This window comes from Microtus ochrogaster, chromosome 8 (assembly GCF_000317375.1).
Source record: "Microtus ochrogaster isolate Prairie Vole_2 chromosome 8, MicOch1.0, whole genome shotgun sequence".
Classification (NCBI taxonomy): domain Eukaryota; kingdom Metazoa; phylum Chordata; class Mammalia; order Rodentia; family Cricetidae; genus Microtus; species Microtus ochrogaster.
In genome coordinates, this window is record NC_022015.1 from 40,482,797 (window position 1) to 40,502,357 (window position 19,561).

The 19,561-nt window shown below is 55.4% G+C and overlaps 3 protein-coding genes across 7 annotated transcripts in view; all 3 read right to left on the minus strand.

The window, feature by feature from the left end:
* The window catches only part of Ehbp1l1 (EH domain binding protein 1 like 1), an 18,456-nt gene extending 4,913 nt beyond the window's left edge, over nt 1-13,543 (minus strand). Inside the window, exons 1-13 of one of the 5 annotated variants that reach the window (XM_026781519.1) lie at nt 13,193-13,543; nt 10,207-10,264; nt 9,913-10,008; nt 8,999-9,052; nt 8,730-8,908; nt 8,510-8,652; nt 7,862-7,927; nt 7,617-7,779; nt 7,077-7,467; nt 4,710-4,892; nt 4,103-4,260; nt 3,966-4,014; nt 2,671-3,369 (exon numbers count right to left, since the gene is read on the minus strand). In XM_026781519.1, the coding sequence (XP_026637320.1) occupies nt 2,671-3,369; nt 3,966-4,014; nt 4,103-4,260; nt 4,710-4,892; nt 7,077-7,467; nt 7,617-7,779; nt 7,862-7,927; nt 8,510-8,652; nt 8,730-8,908; nt 8,999-9,052; nt 9,913-10,008; nt 10,207-10,264; nt 13,193-13,296 (2,343 nt within the window). In that variant the 5' untranslated portion in view covers nt 13,297-13,543. The other 4 variants (XM_013347973.2, XM_005351752.3, XM_026781520.1 and 1 more) reach the window with 4 other exon arrangements.
* A 1,781-nt stretch (nt 13,544-15,324) lies between these two features.
* Fam89b (family with sequence similarity 89 member B) lies at nt 15,325-17,449 on the minus strand. Its single transcript, XM_005351757.2, has 2 exons — nt 16,495-17,449; nt 15,325-16,101 (listed from the first exon to the last, which is right to left on the minus strand). Exons 1-2 carry the CDS (start codon nt 16,783-16,785, stop codon nt 15,823-15,825), a joined length of 570 nt encoding a protein of 189 aa, XP_005351814.1. The 5' UTR covers nt 16,786-17,449; the 3' UTR covers nt 15,325-15,822.
* A 103-nt stretch (nt 17,450-17,552) lies between these two features.
* On the minus strand, nt 17,553-18,888 carry Sssca1 (Sjogren syndrome/scleroderma autoantigen 1). The gene is made up of 4 exons (XM_005351756.2): nt 18,854-18,888; nt 18,610-18,761; nt 18,407-18,491; nt 17,553-17,947 (listed from the first exon to the last, which is right to left on the minus strand). Exons 1-4 carry the CDS (start codon nt 18,870-18,872, stop codon nt 17,604-17,606), a joined length of 600 nt encoding a protein of 199 aa, XP_005351813.1. The 5' UTR covers nt 18,873-18,888; the 3' UTR covers nt 17,553-17,603.
* Nucleotides 18,889-19,561: the final 673 nt, after the last annotated feature.

Below are 19,561 nucleotides of genomic sequence, written 5' to 3' on the forward strand. Positions count from 1 at the left end.
AGAGACTGACCCTTTAGATAGACCCAGGGTCCAGCACACAAGGCCCACAACTAAAGGCAATACTGCTAAGCACAGATGTCGCCTCAAGGACCTTGTGAGGCAGAGGCTAGTATCGCTCTGCAGACAAGGGAACAGGGGCCAGAGATGAAGTCTGCCCCAGAACTTGATCTACAGCCCAGAGCTGTCTAACTCAAAACTTGTTCCCAAGCCTGGAGGCCCTGCCACACTGGGTTTGGCTGCATCTTTGCATGTAAAATGGCCGGACTCCAGACTGGCATCTGGGGAAACTTTAGCTCCCAGTTTGACACCATGCAGGTGGCTTCATGTCACTCTGCAAAGGGATTTCACACTTTTGACCCTTATCCTCAGGGCAAAAGCCCAGAAGTGGCTTGACCAGGATGGAGCCGTGGGGGGGGGGGGGGTGTCAACTGTTGTGGAGCCCAGAAGAGGGCGCCAATGAGTACTGCAAGCTCAGAACCCAAGTTCACAGCTGCAGCTTCTTCATCTACCTCAACTTCACTATTCCCACCCATAAAAGGCAGGAATCGTGGCTTCCTGGAAGGGGCACTGTGGGAAGCCAAGGAATCATGGGGATGGCCCACCTGGCAAAGCAGGCAGAATCGGGGGAGGGGGTGAAGAAAGCAAATGTCAGCGGCTTTTATGCTTACTCACACCAGCCCTGTGGGAATCCCAAAGCTTCTTCCTCATGTCTGACCCAAATTCCTCTTTCTGTGCTTTCTCTGATGGGCTGCCCTAGAAGCACCCATGTTTCTCATCAGGCTGCTTCTGGCCCACCTCAGCCTCAAGGTTCCTGACCTCAACCCACTCCAGGCCTTGGGGAGCCTCCAAGGGTGGAGCGAGGATGAACACCCTCCCAAAACATAGGGGCAAAGCCAGCCAATGAGAGGGCCTTCTCTCGTCTTATGGGTCAAATATCTCCTGTGGGACAAGGGCAGGAGGAGGGCCTGGTTTGGAAAGACCAGATGCTGGGACTCAGCCCCAGAAGGGTGACCGCTGAATCCTTCCCTTTGTGACTTAAAGAGCTACTGACCTACATCAGCCACCTCCTCCTACAGGAAATGCCTCTCTAGTCTCATCCCCTTCCCTCAGGGCCCCTACTCTCAGACTGGCCTCACTGCCATCTGGGGATTTCATACAGACGACCGTCAGTTCCCTAAATGTGGTCGGAATGTCCTTGATGCCACTGCCTTTGCTTGTGTGGGCCTCCTCATTTGAGAACCAGACCTTCCCATTTTCTTTTCTCCTCTGTCAATTCGTGTGATGTGTGTTGCATGTTTGTGTGTTGCATGCTTGTGTGTGTGCGTGTGTGTGCGCGTGTGTGTACGCGTGTGCACGTGTGTGTGTAGGTGTGATGTGTGACAGCCAGATAACTCCTGCTTTCCTCTATTACACACCACCGTGTTTTCTTCCTCTCTTCCTTCCTTTTTTATATTTGTGTATTGGGGGAGCACGCGTGTGGAGGGTGGAGCACACGCGTGTGAACTGGTTCTCTCCGTCCGTCATATATGGAACCCTGGGATAGAGCTCAGGCCCTCATGCTCCGTGACTGGAACCTCTGCCTGATAAGCCATCACTCCCCCACCTTATTTTTGAGATAGCGTCTCTCACTGGAGCTAGGGCTCACAAATTAGCTACACTGGGTGGTCAGCAAGCCCTAGGGAACCTCCTGTCTCCACCTCCCAGGCACATGGCATCACACCCAGATTTCTACAGGCTTTTTACAGGTCCTCATGCGTGTGTGGTAAGCTCTTTACCTACTTAAGCCGCCACCCCCTAGCCCTGACATGTTCTGTTTTGAAAGGGCTGTTTTTTCTGCTTCTACCTCCCAAGTGCTAGGATTACAGGCATCTGCCACCCTGCCTCGCATTTTGTGACACTGGGGTTTGAACCCAGAATTTCTTAGGCAAATGCTCTACCACTGAGTTATTTCTTTGGTCCTCTATTTCCACCAGGGAAAACTGTCCATCAACCCATACTGGACCCTCTGGCCCCTTCTGCTGTCACCCTCAGACTAAAGGCCTGTGGCCAGAGTTCATCTGGAGTCCCTGAGCTTTCTGTAGCACCATCTCTCCTTTAGCACAAGGATGAGTATGTGTGTGTGTGAGAGAGGGGGGGGGGCGGTGTGGAGGCAAGAAGCCCCACCTTCTAATTCCTATTAAGCCTCAGGGGTTAAAAATTCAAGTCAAATAATCTGGAGACTGGGAGGAGCTACAGGGGCCACCAGAGGACAGTATTCCTTCCTCTAGCTATTGGGCTAGGTGGTTGCTAGGTGACATCCAAGGCCACCCACGGAGAAAGAATAGGCCCTAAGAGCTGGTGCAGAACTTGGAACCTTTTGGGAACTTCCTGCTACATCCCCTGTTTCTACAAACTGGGCATATGTTTCTAACAAATGTTCGGAACCCCTCACATGTACAAAACTGGAAGCCTAGGTGTTCTGTGGGCTTTGTCCCCAACAGGAAGCCTAGTGCCATACCCGGGGACCCTTCCACAGCACCAGGCTCCATCTGATTGAAGTGCATTCCAGCATCCAGCAAAGCCACTTCTCTGACGCTGCCACCCCTGCACCAGCCCTGACATCGTGACCACTCAGGGCCCTCTCTGAAAATCCCCCACTATCCTAAGCTGCAGCGGGGTAGGGGTGCTCACCACAGCCCCAACTCCTGCAGGTCCCGCGCCGACTGCAGCTCCAGAGTCCGGGTCATCCACAGAGAAGGAGTTGCTATTCCGTAGCCTCGATCGCCTCTTCTTTAGCAAATCAGCGTCACGCACGTGGGAGAAAGAGCCATGTGCTCGGGGTGGGGGTACCGGGCCGGTCTCCCCATTGACTGAGGACCGTCTCAGTCTCACACCACTTGTAACACCTGGCGCCCCAACTCCGTTTACCAGCCCCTCTGTGGGGGCCACGGGGGACGTGGATGACCGGGCTCTGGGGCCATCGGAGGGTGCCTCTGGGGAGCTTGCTTCCTGGTCAGTCTCCCCATCCTTGGAGGTGCAGCCCAGGTCCGTGTCCCTAGAGGCCACCTTGGGTACCGCCCCAGTCCCGCGGTTCACAGCCTCCTTGGGCTCTGTGGGCGCTTCAGCCCCATGCTCCCGCTCCCGTAGCCGCTGTGCCAGGTCGCCTGCGTCCAGGCCGTCGGGCAGGCTCGGCTGGGCGTTGCCCACACGGTAAGTGCCAGAGCCACCACCGCCCTCCAGTTGCACCAGCTGCAGCTCTTGCCCAGTACAGAAAGCTCGGATCTGGCACAGGTACGTCATGACGATGAGCTTGTCAGGTACGGACAGAAGCACCATGTCCGCTGGCTCCAGCAAGCGAGACACGCCCAAGGCAGCGAAGCCATCAAAAGCCTAGAAAGGGTGCACTCTGGTCAGAAGTAGCAGTGATCTAGCAACACTCCGGATCCAAGCCAGCCTAGGGGTCCCTGAGACTCTAGAGCCAGGATTTGCTTAGCAACGCCTTCACCCTCCTGCAGAGGGAAATCTAGCAACAAGGCCCACCCTCACTGTTACCTAGCAACTGCACATCGCCCACCCAGTTATCAAAGGATGATTTTTGGCAAATAAATAAACAACTATCTAAGGAAATCTAGGGAAATATGCTTTTAAAATTAAAAACATCAAAACAAAATTAGGGCAAACAATTTAATAACCAAAAAGATTTTAAGCCGGGCGGTGGTGGTCTTTGATCCCAGCACTCGGGAGGCAGAGGCAGGCGGATGATCTCTGTGAGTTCGAGACCACCCTGGTCTACAGAGCTAGTTCCAGGACAGGCTCCAAAGCCACAGAGAAACCCTGTCTCAAAAAACAAAAAAAAAAAACAAAAAAAAAAATTTAAAGTTTCCAAAAGTAGACCAGGGTCCTGCGCCTCAGAGTCTCCAACTCTGGGGCCAGCAGCCTGACTCTGGCTAGACCCTTTCTTCAGCCATGGCCCCTCCTCATCTCACCTGTTTGTTGTTCTGTTTGATGTCGTGGGGGTCAAGAGAGAAATAGTCGCTGCAGAGAGAATGTCCTGGTCAGAAATGGTTGGCACTAATATCCCTGCAGGCTCCCTCCCAACCACCCCCATGTCCCTGGCACTCACATCTTGTCTGGGTAGAATCGATGTAAAATAGCACAGAAGGCGAGGCCGTTGCGCCAGGATGTGGTGAAATTGGTGATGCAGACACCACGGTAGCCATTGGTGACCTGTTGGCACCACTCCAGCAGGGACTGGCTGGAGCTGACCAGGGCAGGTGGTGCCTGGGGACACAAGGGTACAATCAGAGGATGTATTCTAATGGCATGTCCTCCACCCTTTGAGGAAGTTCAGGCCTGGCATAAAACCACCCCAGTTCACCAGAAACACTGGCCAGAGCTTTGGGTTGCCAGCTTGGGGTAAGGAAGTTATCTGCCAAGGTCACCTAAAAGGTCAGTGGTGCCCAGGCAAGGTCAGAGGCCACCAGCAGCCATACTTCAAAGTCAGCCCAGAAAATCAGCTTAAGGGTATCCAGCTCCATGCAGCCTAGCAGGGTGAAAGAGCCAGGCATCCTGAGGGAGGAGGGAGGAGGAACCTTCTTTGAAGCTGAATCCCCTCCCCATCAAAACCGCATCTTTCTTGGTCCACCAGGTGGGTCCATGCAGAGTCACCGTTCACTCAGCCCCAGGTTAGTGGAAGAAGCAGACTGGCCATCAGTGGCCCCCATCCCTACCTGGCTGCCCGGCAGCCTCCTGTCCTCTTCAGGCTCCTCTGGGGAAGAGGCCCCCGAGGGCCTGGGTCCCCCAGCCCCTGCCCCACTGGCCACCTGTGCCTTAGTCAGGCTGGCCTCTTGAAGACTTTCACCAGCTTCTTTCCCCTTCATGGTTTCCAAGACCCCACATTCTGCTTCCTGGGCCTCAAAAATATCAGATTTATTCTCTGAAGACTCAAACCCCTCCCTCTCTGCTTCCTGGGGCCCCAAAGTCCAAGACTTGGCCTCTACTAGCCCCAAAACTTTGTTTTCTGTCTCCTGTACCCTGGAGGCTTCTGGTGCTATGTCTTCGGCCCCAGAAGCTCTTGGCCTACTCACTGCAATGCTTAAAGCCTCACACTTGAGGGCTCCCCAAGCTCCAGGCTCCTGGACCTCCAAAGTATCAGTCTTTGCTTCCTCAGATCCCCAAACTATAGTTTCTGCTCTCTGGGCCCTCAGTACCTCAGCCTCTGTTGTTCCAGCCTCTGGCCTGGAGATCCCAGAATCCCTTGCTTCTGTCTTCCTGGTTTCCAGCATCCCAGCTTCTGCTACCTCACTCTCTGTTCCCAGGAGCCCTGATTTCCTCACTTCTGTCTCTGGGGACTCCAGAATCTCAGATTTTACTGTCTCAGCTTCTAACTCTGGGGTCTCCAAACCTTCTATTTCGGCCTTCTGGGTCCCAAATAACTCAGTATCCACTGCTTCTGTCTCTACCTCTGGGATCTCCCAAATCTCTTCTGTCTCCTGGGCCACCAAGATCTCAGACTCGTCCATCTTAGCTTCTGTCCCTGGAACTCCTAAACCACCAGATTCTATTTTCTGGATCCTCAGTATTTCAGCATCTGCCCCTCCAACCTCTATCTGTAAAATGCCAGGGCCCCCCACTTCTGTCTTCTGGGCCTCTAACATCTTAGATTCTGTTGTCCCAGCCACTATTCTCAGTGCCACAGAACCCCCAGATAGCTCTTTGGCTTCTGTCTCTGGGACTTCTGAAAAGTCAGCCTCCATTTCTAAGACCCTGGTTCCCTCGATTCCTATTCCCAGAACCCCCAAAACCCCAGCTGCTATCTCTGGAGCCTCTAAGATCTTGGCTTCCGCTGGCCCAGTATCTACCTCCAGAACCCCTGAGCCTTCCTCCTCTGCCTCCAGGGACCCCTCCATCTTGGTTTCTGGTTTCTCAGCTTCAACCCAAAGTACTTCATGACCTGTGGATATCTCCTGGGCCTCCAATATGCCATCTTCTGCTGCCCCTATCACTGAAACACCCAAACCTCCCACCTCTATCTCCTGGGTCTCTTTTCTTTTAGATATTATTTGTGGGGGCCCTGAACCCTCAAATGTTATCTTGTGGGTCCCCAATATCTCAGTTACTGCTGTTTCAGTCTCTATCCTTGGAATACTCCAAGCCCCCACCTCTGTCTCCTGCATTCCCAATATATCAGCCTTTGCCAGCTCTGCCTCCATCTTTGGAACCTCTGAACCTCTGGCTGCTACCTTCTGAGTCTCCAATATTCTAGCTTTTGCCTCCCCAGCCTCTGTCTTTGGGGTTCCCAGTATCTCAGCCTCTATCTTCAGCACACCAGCTCCCCCATCTGCTACCTCCTGGGCTTCCAATATCTTCGTTTCTGCTGTCACTGTCTTGATACCTGGAACTGTAGAACCCCCAACTGTTTTCTGGATCCCAAATTCCTTAGAGTCCCTTTTCTCAGTCCCTGTCCTCAGCATCCCCAGAACCCCAATCTCTTTATCCTGGATCCTCAGTACCTCAGACTGTGCTATTCGGGTAGCCTCTGGCTCCAGGACCTCTGATCTTGCTGCTTCTGACTCTTGGGCCTCCAGTGTTTCAGATTCTGCTGTACCAGTCTCTATTTCTGGGGACTCAGGTCTCCCAGCATCTGTAATTGGTGTCCCTATAACCTTCCAAGGCACCCCTTCAACTTCTGTTTCCAGAACCCTTGGCTCCCCAGCTTCTGCCTCCTGGGCCCTCATATCTCCAGATCCTACCTTCTGGTCCACTGGCAGGACTTCCTGAGAGCTGCTGCCCTGGGGCCCAGCGCTTGCTGCTCCAGCAGAGGGACCCTGCTCCAGGCCTGTCCTCCCAATAACAGGGGCTCCACTCCTAACCTCTTGGCTTTCTCTCTCCTGGTCTGCAGGCCTGGCACCACTGAGGAGCCCTAGATGTCTTTCAGGCTCAGCTGGAGTTTGGTTCGGGTCACTGGAAGCCTCTTCCTGGGTCCTTACACCCATCCTCCTCTGAGCACTCCTAGGAGGAGCCTCAGGAATTTCCCTGAGTCTTGTCTTGGGCCCCAGTACTGCATCCTCTGGTCCCTCCATGGCTATATGCTGTACCTTTGCCGTCTGCTCAGCATCTACTTGATGGAGTTTTGAACTCTCTTCAGCCTCTCCAGCTGTGATGCATGGCTCCTTAGTGTTCTTCTCTGTGTTTCCTGCCCCACTAGCCTCTGCCCTGTCACCAGTGTCCCCCTCTTCAACTTCGGATCTTTCTCCTCTTGAAGCATCTCTAAAATCTCTGCCCTCAATGTCTGGCTCTGGCTCGGTTCCATGGGCCTCTGTCCCTTCCTGAGAGCTTATCTGGGCCTGGGTCTCCCCAGAAGAACCCATTCCTGTTGGAGGACCCTCATCCCCCGTGTAGGGTACTGGGGACCGGGATACGTCAGAGCCTTTCCGGAGCCGAGGGGCTGGGGTGGGGACCATGTCCTGGCCTGGCTGCCTGGTGGACCTGAGGAAAGAGCAGACAAGTGTTGTGGTCTCCCATTGAGCCCCACACGCACTTCTAGAACACCCTTGACAGTGTGGCAGCACTGGAGGAGAGGGCAGGGGCTGGGTGGGATGCATCTGTTTCTAACAGCAACAGAGCTGGCTCCTTACCTTGTCTCTGGTGGGGACTGTGGGGGCCTTGGGGTTTCAGGCCCCACCTGGCCCCCGGCTGTAGCAGCTGGTTCTGACCCCTGGCCCCGGGAGGCCCTGGCCGGGGGCGCAGGGGCACTCACAGGGGCAGGGTTGGTATCTTCAGCACTAGAGGATCTGGCAGCTAGGGGGAGAGAGAGGGAATGCTGAGGCCTGCATTGTGACAAAGGTCCAGTCCCCAGCCCTAGTCTCAGGCTAATTCTCACCTGCCTGCTGGGGCCGCGTGTGACTCTCCTCATCTTCACAGAGCGTCTTCAGCTCTCGCGAGAGATCTGAAGCGGGAATCCATGGGAAGGGTAGAGTCAGGCCGAGGCAGCGTTGTATAGTTTGAGCCCCACCCTGACCCCCGACTAGTTCAGGGCCTACCTGGGAGACGCCCCGGTCTCAGGGCACAGCCCCGGCCTTGGAGAAGAGGCAGGCCCCCAGATGCAGAAAGAGAAAGGGTGAGAAAGAACCGCAAATATGAAGGATGAAAGGCTTTCAGGAGGGATGGAGAGAAAGCAGAAGGGAGGAAGGCAGACTGGCTGAGGGGAGGAGACTGGACAGAGCCCACACTTCATGTGACCCAGATTCTCAGACCTCATAGGGACCAAATGGACATCCACTCCAGGTGAGAAGGCTAGGAACATGGGGAGATACTGGGGAGCCATTCTAGAGAACTCTGCTTGAGACTGATACACCCCTAGGACCAGGACCAAGCTTGGCCAATCAGAGCTGCTGGCCAGGCTGGAGCTGCTGTAATAAGGACCTCTCTCTGGGTGTGCACAAGCCGGCCCTGCCCCAGAACAACCAACACTTGTTGTGATCCATCTTAGGTCTTGGCAGTCTCAACCCACAGACGACCATGAGCCCACCTGACGGGGGGCCTCGTGCCCGGACCTCAGGAGCCCCGGGGCCATGGGCTTCATCCTCATCGCTCTCAGCGAAGTCGTCCAAGTTGCCTACATCACTAGGCTTCACGCTCATGAGACTGGCCAGGCTCTGCATGTCATCATCCCTGTGGGTTTGAAGTCAGGGGTGAGGGCGGGGCTCAGAGTTCACAGGCTAGGGCCTGGGAGGACAGCGGAGACTTACGTGGCACGGCCCTCACGCAGCAGCACCCCAGAAAGGGTGAGGCTCAGCTCAGCGTGCACTACCTTCACAGATTTGGGCTTGAGTCGCAGTCGAAGTGGAACCTGCGCAGGCACAGGCCCGGCATGGCGAGCCAGATCCACATCAACTGTGGCCAGCACCTTTCTCTGTCCCTTGGACTCCTGCGGGTGTGGGAAGTGGGGAAGCAGCAGAAGCATCAGTGCTGCCCTGAGGTCCCTGAGATTCCAGATCCGACCTACCCAGACACTCACGTTTTCAACAATAAACGTCCACTCTTTGGCTTCATACTGGTCCACGTGAGGGTCCTGGAGAAGGGAACATGGGTGAGCACAGGGTTTCAAGGAGGGCAATGCCAGGAGAGCACTCTGCACTGCCTGGGAGGGGGTATCACACCTGCTGGGCCCGCCTGGGATGCACTTTGGCTTTTCTGAGTGTGTATATGCGGTACTGGATTGCACCCCAAACCTCAGTGCTCTACAGCTGAGTTACACCTCCAGCCATCCCTGCACTCTGACTCCTTTTTTTTTCTTTTTAAAATATTTATTTTGATTTTATGTGTATGGAGTTTTGCCAGGATGTATGTCTGTGTACCATGTGTGTGCAGTGTCCCTATCGGAGAGAAGAAGGTGTTGGATCCCCTAGAACTGGAGTTATAGATGGTTGTGAGATGCTGTGTGTGGCCTGAGAATGGAACCAGGTTCTTTGGAAGAACAGCCGTGGGGCTGGAGAGATGGCTCAGAGGTTAAGAGCATTGCCTGCTCTTCCAAAGGTCCTGAGTTCAATTCCCAGCGACCACATGGTGGCTCAACCATCTGTAATGAGGTCTGGTGCCCTTTTCTGGCCTGCAGGCATATACACAGACAGAATATTGTATACATAATAAATAAATAAATATTTAAAAAAGAAGAAGAAGAAGAAGAACAGCCGTGCTCTTAACTGAGCCAGCTCTTTAGTCCTTGTGTCCTGGCTTCTGATCCCAGACTGGATACTACAGGTTAGGTAAATGCTACCCCCCCACCCCCCAAGATCTCTTCAGTCACTTGCAACAAACCCACGCAATTTTTGGTTCCAGCACTTGGTTCCTCCTGTGGGTGAGCATCCCACTAATAGAGCCACACACCCAGCATTGCTATTCTCTGCCTATACCTGAGCTCCAGAGACTCACCCTGTATAAGGTCACAGAGATGTCCACGTTCTCTGGGACCATCCACACCACAGTGCCACGGTATGGGTTCTGGATGCCGGGCTGCCAGCTGTGGGCCTGTAAGAGGCAGCAGGGAGTCCTCCTGGGTCTTCACCCTTCCCCATCACCATCAGGCCCTATCCTCTTCCCCATCCTCCTTTCTCCTGGTGGACACCGATATGACCTGCACCTGATTGCGCTTTCCCATCAGCTCGCATCTACCTCCCCCTTGGCCCTGCCTCCCAACCTGGCCCCCCAGCTGCCAGTCTTTCTCACCTTGGAGCAGACACGGCGGTTCCGCCGAGTCCATACCACTACCAGCTTGTCTGGCTGCCTGGAAGAAAGGGAAGAATTCTTAGCAGGCCCAATCTAGCTTCCCCGTCTTCTCTTCCTCCTTTTTCTAGCTCCCTGGGGGTCTCCTCTGGTCCCCTTCCCAAGGAGGAGGGCATGGGCAGCTTCTTATCTAGGGTCACCGGGTGTAGGGTGGGGCTGCTCAGGCAGGGTGGGGCTGACTGAAGGGCAAAGGCCTGGACAGTGAAGATTGAGACATTATGGCCCAGCAGGGCCTTTGAAAAAGAGTGACACAGGGGCTGGAGAGATGGCTCAGTGGCTAAGAGCACAGACTGTTTGTTCTACCAGATGACCTGGGTTCAATTCCCAGCACCCACATGGAAGTTTATAACTGTCTGTAACTCCAGTTCCAGGGGAACTGACACCTTGGCACCAATGCACATAAAATAAATTTAAAAATAAGAAGAAAAAAGAGAAAAAAAGAAAAAGTGACAGGAACGGCAGCAGGCACACATGTGTGCACACACAGAAACACGGGAAGACAAAGACTTGGTGAAGAAATCCATTTGTTCACAATATTTGTGGAGTTCCTCTGGGAGCTCAGCTTGTTCTGAGGGCAGAAGAGAGGAGAAGAAAAGGGGCTGAGGCCAGACCCTTGAGGTCAAGGAAGGTGGAAGAAAAGTAAAGACAAGGAGGAAAAAGCCTGGCTTGGTGGTGCAGGTCTTCAATGCCAGTGCCTGAGACAGATGGAAGCAGCTCTGTGAGTTCAAGAGCAGGCCTGGTCTATATAGCAAGTTTCAGGCCAACAAGGGCTACACGTAAGACCCTGTCTCAATAAAAATAATAAATAAATGAATAAATAAATAGAAGACAGAAAGAGAAGAAAAAAGTGTGTGTGTGTGTGTGTGTGTGTGTGTGTGTGTGTGTGTGTGTGTGAAGAAAATAAACTAGTCACGACTTTGTGGGTGCCGTGAAGGAGCCTGCCTGATGTCCCTTTGGCTGGGTATCTGAGCAGAGGCAGGAGTGGAGGAAGCGGTTATGTGCTGATCTTCAGAGAAGGCTCCAGGGGAGGAACTCTTCAAATGCAAGGATCTGAGACTCAGGGAGCGGTAGAGGCAGAGCAAGGGCAAATGGGAGGAGCGAGGCCAGAGAAGCACAGGGTTAGGGACACTAGACAACCCCCACGCACTGAGGGGGTCAGACAGGACTCCTACTTCCTTAAATCCAGACCCACTGATGCTGACAATGGAGTCCCAGGGAAGCCTGAGGAGACTTCCAAGTTAGGACAGCTAAGATGGACAGCAAGCATGTGTTGCAGGAAAGGCAGACACATGCAAAGGTGGAGACAGCAGGGAGAGAGCTGCGGAGGCCTGGTCCTTGACAATGGACTAACACTTGGCTGGGCCCTGGAGACAGGGCCTTTTTGAGTTAGTCTCTAACCACGGCCCAGGAGGGTGGGGTCGGTCCAGGAGAGAATCAGGGGAAGACAACGTGAGAGCCTTCCCCGCTTGTTTCAAGCCCCATGCCTGGATGCTAGGTCTGCTCAGCTCACTGCCTCCCTGGAGGCTGAGGCAGGACAAGCGGCTTGCTCTTAACCTTTGAGGCTTCTGAACACAGAGAAGTAGGCCAGATAATGTCACACAGCTGAGTCTGGAGTCCTCTGACCTAGAAGTAAGCAGCCATTCTCAGCCCCAAACCACAGGCAAAGGCCCAGCAAGGCCTTCCCAGAAAAGGGAAACAGCAGGGGTGCCTAGAGAGGGTGTGGCCTGGTTGGTCAGCCTGACTCAGGACGGTAGGCACGCCTTCCTGGGAAGCTATGACCTAGGCAGGGGCAGCTTCCTGTCCTGGGCTCCGGGCTAAGAAGCCCAGCAGGCCTTACCCATTGCTGCTTGTGACTCAATCCACTGACACTGTCTGTACCTTCTGTCTACTCCCCAGAACCATGCCCAGCGTCCCTTTGGCCTCACCCAGAATGCTGGGGCAGGAACCAGAGGCCAGAGTTCAAGTGCCAGCTCTGCTGTGTTACCCCGAAGAGCTCCCATTCTCCCTCTGCCTTTACTGCATAAAGGGCCTTCCAGTGGACCCAGCATGTTCAAGGCCAAAGATTAATGGTGGCTGACCTAAGGACCCCAGCCTCTGCTCATTCCCCTCCCTTCAGACCCCATGGTTCCGGCCTACTCCTGCTCTTCCCCCTTGGGACTCTATATTTAGCCCCAACTGGGCTGCGAGGCCCCCACAGCTGTGCCCTAATCCAGCCGAGGGAAGCTGACACCAGTGTGCACATATATTTAGGGTGTGACGCAGGGGCTTGGGCAGCTGCCCCGTGGGGGCATGTGAGCCAGACAGCCCTAGGGCCCTTTGACAGCCCAGGACAAGGCCTGCACCCTCTCATGTGTTGGCCCCTCACCTGCCTACCTTTCCCTCCACAGATCCGCCCCTCCTGGACCTACCACCCCTAGGACCTCAGGCCCCTTTAAGTCTCTCCCCGCCTCCCTCTCCATCCCTCCAAGCTCAGTTTCCCCTTTTAAGGACATTGTGGAGACATCCCCAGCCTCTGGGGCCCACTCTGGCTGAAGGGGGAGGGGCAGAAAAGAAGGCCACATCTTCACTCTGAACTGAACTAAGATCCATGAAGTCTGTCCCAGCCTTGGCCACCTGGAGATCTCAAAACTTGTTCCGTTTTCCACTGCCACCCAGTCCAGCTGCTCTTGGCTTGAGGAACGAAGCCTCCTCCCTCAGGCCGGAGCACAGCTGATTTAAATGTGAGCAACGATCCTCCTGCCTGTGAGCCTTGCCCCACACAAGGCTCTCCACACCTCTCAACTCCTGGAGTCCCCCGACCTGCAAGACACCTAGGATGGGAACCCCGTTAGTCGTTAGACTTGGGGCGAGTTTCTCAGACTCAAAAAGGTCAAGCTAAACCGAGTCCCACATCAGTCTGGGGGCTCCCTCAGGCCTCCCTTCTACTCACCATTTCTTGGTGCACTCCAACACCAGTTCATGGTAACAAGCCACAAACTGAAACTTGGCGGCCCGCTTGCCCACCCGCTGCAGGCGCTTCCACACCGAAGTCATGGCCCTAGGAGCTCTTGCCGCCCACTTCTCAGGCTCGGAGATCCCGCTTTCTCGCCACTGCTGGCCCTGCCAGGGTCCCCATGGTCTCTGGGGCCCCTTTCTGCTATGCCCGTCCTGTCCACCCCGTCCGTATAGAGGTGTCTGGGGTTCGGATCTAGGCCGCGCTTGTTGGGACGGCCGTTGGGGTCCTCCGGGTAGACTGGTTGAGTCTGCGGGGCGGTCCCGGCGCGTCGAACTGGTCGGAGCTCGGAGCTGCAAGAACGCGGTTTCCTGGAGCCGCACCCCCGTCCGAAGGCGGGCGGGGCTGCAGCGCGGGGCGGGGCGACCCCGCTTCCGGGACGCAACCGGGCACCGGCACCCAGCTTGGGGGTGGAGGGAACGAGTCCCGACCACAAAGTCGACTTGGTGGGCGCCCGGGGGCCGGATGGGGTATAGGGTTGAACATGTGCGCTCCAAGAGATGACAACCTCAACTTGGTGCTGTCCTCCCAAGAGCTGCCACAGCCGCCTCCCTTCCTGCCTGCAACCTTTGTGGTCCTGTTCGGTACCCCACTTCTCAAGCTTGTAAAGCAGAGACCTAGGAAGAAGATGGGTCTTGCTCAGAGTCCTCAGCGTCTACTGGGCCAGAGCCAGCGGTTCTTAGCTCTGGAATGGGAGACCCTTGCTAACACCCACGTCTTAATCAGATAAGAAAAGTTCCGAGTAGGGAGCCAGCTTTGGCGGGATGCACCTAGTGTCACAAAACCGTACTTCTCAGCTGGCACGAGGAAAAACAGTCCTCACATCTCACAAGCAATGAAAGGTTCAAATATTGGTTTCTAATCAAGAGTGCCACCTTGGACAAAGCACTAACACTCTGTGCCTCGGTTTTGAAGTCTGTTAAATGGGGCCAATTATAGTTCTATCTTTAACGGTCATAGAAGGTTGAAACGTGGGAAAGCATGTAGCACAGGACCGGGCTGATTTTGCCAGGTCTTATTAAATGCAATCCGTTATCAGGGCTAGAGAAAATAGTCTGTGGGAGTTTTCTCTCCTCCCCTGGGAAGTCCCTGGGGCGTTAGCTGAGGTGTTAACGCCTAGATTAGACTCCTTATCACTCAGCCATCCAACTCAATGGTAATGAGCCTCTGCAAGGTGGCTCATACCCAGTTAGAGAAGTGCCCTAGAGCAACGCATCTCTGTGTTCTCTCCCTGCCCAGTGCCTGGTAAACCCTCACGGTGGACAGGACTTCTTGTCTTCCAGGAGTGGCAGTTGGGTGGATCTCCAACAAGTGACCGTGGTAGGGAGTGGGGAAGAGCTGCCCCCGGTGCAATCTTGAGAGTGCGCAGGCGTCTCCTGAGGGCTGGACACCCGGGTTTGTCTCTCCACTCCATTGGTGTGACCCTCTGCTTCCTTGAGGAAGCCCTCTGTGTACTACCCTACAGGTACTTAGTGCCGAGGTCCGGGGTAGGCTGGGCAGTCTGAGGCTGCAACAGAGGTGCCCGAGGCCTCAATTTTTGCCGCCCCGCTGCTGTCTCCCTTTCAGGACTTGTCTACAGACTGAAACCTCACTCCCTCCGGCCTCCACACCTCTCCCTCCTATCACGGTCCCTCCAACCTCTGGGGCACCAACTCTCTTGGAGCTTTCCCCCAATCACTCCGATGGGCCCCCGGGTCAGTCAGCTCTGGCCCACCCATTTCCTGTGCTGCAGCAACTCCGCCCAGCACTGGAGGTGGAAAGTTTCTCTCCTCAAGATGGGCGGCTCCTTCCTTCCCGGAAGGCTCAAAGCAAGGGAAAAGGGGAAGCTGGGTTCTAAAGCCTAGAGCCCAGGGGACGAGACTCTGTCAACTGTTGCAGAGCCAGGCTTCAGTAGCCTGGAAAGCTTCCAACCTTGCCGGGAGAGGGACGTTTCAAACCCTGCGCCCTCTAAGACTTTCACCAGGGGGTCTTGGGCGCCACCTGCCGGCAGAACTCTGACCACACTTGCTAGAAACCACTTAATTCCCAACCCAGTACCCATCAACCACGCAATCAGAATACAATGTTGAAAGTATTTATTTATTTTTCCATTCACGTACTGGCCCCTAAACTTAAATATCCAGCATAGAGACCTTAGCCTTTCTGGCTAGTGGATGGCTGCGGGGATGGGTCCTGGAGCCCTTGTCCCAGGCAGTGAAACCCTAGGGCCACAGATAGGGATGCCCCTGAGCCAGCAGCTGCACGTGGCAGCAAAAGATGAAAGAGATGGAAGCTAGACAGTCTTCCCAGTCCTAGCGATGCCAACGCGAGTGCAAGACACTTTGAACCCCACAGTCACACTAAGAGCTGGTCAAGCTAGGGGTGACACACAGCTGAGCGAAGTGGGAAACCCAGTGCACTGGGCATTGGCCACAATCTTGACCGCTTTGCCTGATGGGTATATGCCTTGCCCTCCTGAAGTGAAGTGAGGTGGTACTGGTAAAAGAGCAGGCACTGTCGACTAAGGACTTGCTGAAGGGCAAGTTCTGAGCCTTTTGTCTAGGTGCTTAGCTATCCACCTCAGCTTTTCAGAGGCTGATTTGGAAGGCATCCTGCAACCACTGGTCACGGGCATTGTGTGTTTGGGGCACAGTGAGGGGTGGAGGGTCTGGGGGCAGGCTCGCATCAGGAGGTTCATCATCATCGGACAGGCCGGCATCAGGTGGGTAGGAGCTGTCCGAGTGGAGGGAGGATGACAGGTCCTGGCACAAGCTCAGGTCTTGGCACAGATGCTTGTAGTCCTGGATCGACTCATACAGGCCCCACAGCTGGCACAGCAGCGACATATCCAGCTGCCGCAGCCCCACCTGCGGACAACTGACAGTGGGCTGGAGTTGGGGGTCCAGGCCTCCCCAAGCCCCCAAACCAAAGTCCCCACCATGAGTCACAACCCTGTCCAATCTTCCTGCACCTTCTTACGTGAAAGTTCTGGGGGCAACAGATGGCACTTGCCAACTGTGAAACCTTTAAGCCACTCACTGGCCCTCATTTATACAATGGGGTAACACTGTCCAGCAGGATGAAATCAGGCAAGTTTTAAAAACGCAACAATTGCTACACATTGTTACGATCATAGCTATCCTAAGCCACTGTGACCCGACGCATCCCTGCTGGGCATGAGAGCCAGGACACCGGTCCCAGACTTATCTCCGCCCTCTCCACAAAGCACGTTACCCCTGGCGGGGCGCCCACCTACTCACCATCTCCTTGCGCAGCGCGGCCAGTGCCGAGTCCAGGTTAACTGGGCGACGCGCCCCTGGTGCAGAACCCGAGTTGGCAGCGCCCGCAGCGTGACGGGGACCGTCCGGGGCGCGGGCGGCACGGCTCAGCTCATCGTGGATGCGGCTCCGCTGGCTATAGACACGTTCCAGCTCCCTCCACGAGCCCCCACTAGCGTTAAGGAGGCCGCTGAGGCCCCGTGGTAGCGGCGGGAGCCCAGCCAGAGTGCAACCCGCGCCGCCCGGCGCCTCGGCTGAGGGTAGACCGTTCATGGCCGGGCCGGCACGGACCGCGATGCCACTCGGAGCCCTCCAATGTTTTACGCGGGTTGCGGCTCACAGGACCTGCTCCTGGTGGCCCAGCCTCCGGAGGGAGCCCAGCCGCCGCCCGCAGGCCGCGCTTTGTTCCTTCCCAGACTCCTCGGACTCCGCCTATGCTCCACCCCTCTGCATGGGCGGGGCTTCCCTTAACAGGGAGATGGCTGTGGGGCCCAGCAATTCATCAGAAAACCGGGAGGGATGAGACCGAAAGGGTCAGGAAAGCCTTCCGCTGTTCTTTTTGCTGCCTCATTTCTACACAATTTCTTTCCCAAGGGAACGATTCTAAAAGTGTAGGGATGCAGGGGCCGGAGAATGGAGTAAGATTGTGCTTAGCTCTTAAAAGTGCTTCGCTGGCGACCCCCCTCCCCAACATTCCAGTGAGCATTAAGATGGACTCATAGAACCAAGATACCCAGAGGAGGCCAGGAAGCACCAAGGGGGCCGAAAAAGCACACGGCAGTCGGGTCCAGAAGGTGGAGGGAGGGGTATTGCATCAGGGACAGTACTAGTGGTCCAGCCTTTGTGGAGGCTGAGGTTACTTCCTTGGAAAAGGGGGTCACTTGTCCCTCTACCATTTACCCCTTGTCCTGAGTGCCAAAACTCATTCAGGTAGAAAAGGCCACGAAAAGGTGAGCTGCCAAAAGAAAAAGCGTGACTAGAGTTGGGGCTTGCGTGCACACTCAGAACCAAGAAAGGAACAAACCACACAGAGGAACGGCTGCTTTTCTAGAGGGTTTTTCTCAGGAGCACAAGGGGTTGGAGGAGAGGTTTCAGTGCTGCAGCTGCTTCAGGCTGGCTAGGGCCTCAGCACAAGCCCGGATAAGCCCACACAGCTGGATGCTAGTCTCCAAGGACGCACTGGAGCCCAGCTCAGCTGAGGCCCAGGTTAGCTTCTGCAGGAGGACTGTCTGTGTGGAGGCCACCACATCTGCATTTGGAGGTGCAGCAGAAAGGGGAGGCCCCTGGGCCGCCTTGAGCCCTGCGGCAGCTCCCTCGCAATGCTCTGGGCGGGGTACCGGGGGCAGGGGTGTGGGCCGAGAGCCCGTGGCAGGCTCTGTAGCAGAGGCGAGCTGGTGTTCCCGAACTTGAGAGAGGGCCGCCTGTGCGTTCAGAGCTAAAAGAAGGAAACAGGAGGACCACTCAGGATGCCTGGCGCGCCTCTGCCCTAAGCCACTTGCTCTTTACTGCCCCTCCTGCGTTTCTAGTGTTTTCTGCATAAGACAATCTGGTCCCTACTCTTTCTCCTTACAAGTGCCAGGCAAGCAATGCACCGCTGAGTTCGCACCTGGGGTACCAGTTGCCTGACAGTTGCCCTGGCCTCCTTTATCCATCAAATCTGTGTCTCAAGGCTGGGGTGTGTATTGCAGCGGGAAAGCGCTTGCCTGGCATGTGCAAAGCCCACAGCATCAGAAGCAAAGGGGTATTGTTTTCCTCCTCTCCAGGACTTAAATGAGAAGGCACCTTAATGCCACCGCACGAAGACACTTCCAGTGTCCCCTCCCAGGTCTCCTGTTCCTGAATAACTATCACATGATCCACATTCCTTCCCCAAAGTGCACACTCGGCCCCTCACCCGGATTATCTTTATCCACGTCTGAGTCGAGCTCCTGACAAGCCACGCAGTAGATTTTCCGCTGCTTATCTTGGAGGAGGATCGTCTGGGAACCAGAAAGCACACGGACACAGGTGAGCCTGAGCGACAGGGTCCACAGAAGAGAGAGCTGAGGAAAGGACGTGCGGCCTGGCCCGAGGCCTCGTCTTTGTCGCTCGCCTCACCCCGCAGTCCGCGCACGTGTCGCCCAGCATGCGGTAACCGCGGAGCAGGTAGTCGCCCATGAGACGAGAGATGCGATCCTGCCGCTCGCGTCGCGCCTGGAGCACCTTCGTCTCAGCTTCAGTCGGAGGCTCCCAGGCGAAATCGTCCACATCTGCGGGAAAGAGGAACAAGGAGAAGGAGTCAGGGCGGAGAAAACTGCTTCCTGCACCCAACGGCCACAGTCGGAGCAAGCCGAGCCCTCACCAGTGCCGTTCAAGGCCATGTTGCCGTGGTCACTGGTCGGCTCACCGGAAGTGACACAAACAAAATGAGCCCCCTCTGTGGTCCCGCCTCTCACGTGTGGACCGGTGAGAGCGGAAGTGACGCACACGCGAGGCTCCCGGGCTTCGCTTTACTCCAAGGGGGCGTGCCCGCTGCAATTTGACCCTGACCGGGAGGCACAACTCTCAGCCAGAACTGCTGAGGAGTACCGCCGACTCCCTGGTCTCACTTCAGTACCTGGACGTAGCTTTTCATAGTCTCCTTTAATGCCTGGTGCGGATAGAGTGACCCTTTGGTCTGAGAAAAACCCAGTTCCCTCGGGGTTGTCCTTTTACACAGGTAGACCAGGAGGCAGGCAGGACAGTGGCGTCTACACAAGAATCGCCGCACTAAAAGGTCCTTTGCAAGTGCGCAGAACCTCTTTAGGACTCTTGGACCCTGGTTGGCTAGGCGGGGGACTGCCTATTTCAACACCCCTAGCCGTAGGTCTGTCGGGATCCTCTTGTCTGCCCATCTTCTACCAATGTCTAGAACTGATATAAAGCCTGCTGTCTTAGGGTTACTATTGCTGGGAACACCGTGGCCAAACACAACGTGGGGAGGAAAGGATTTATTTCACTCAAATACTCAAATTCCGTTTAAGAGTTTATCATCAAAAGCAGTGAGGGTGCCAGGCGGTGGTGGTGCACG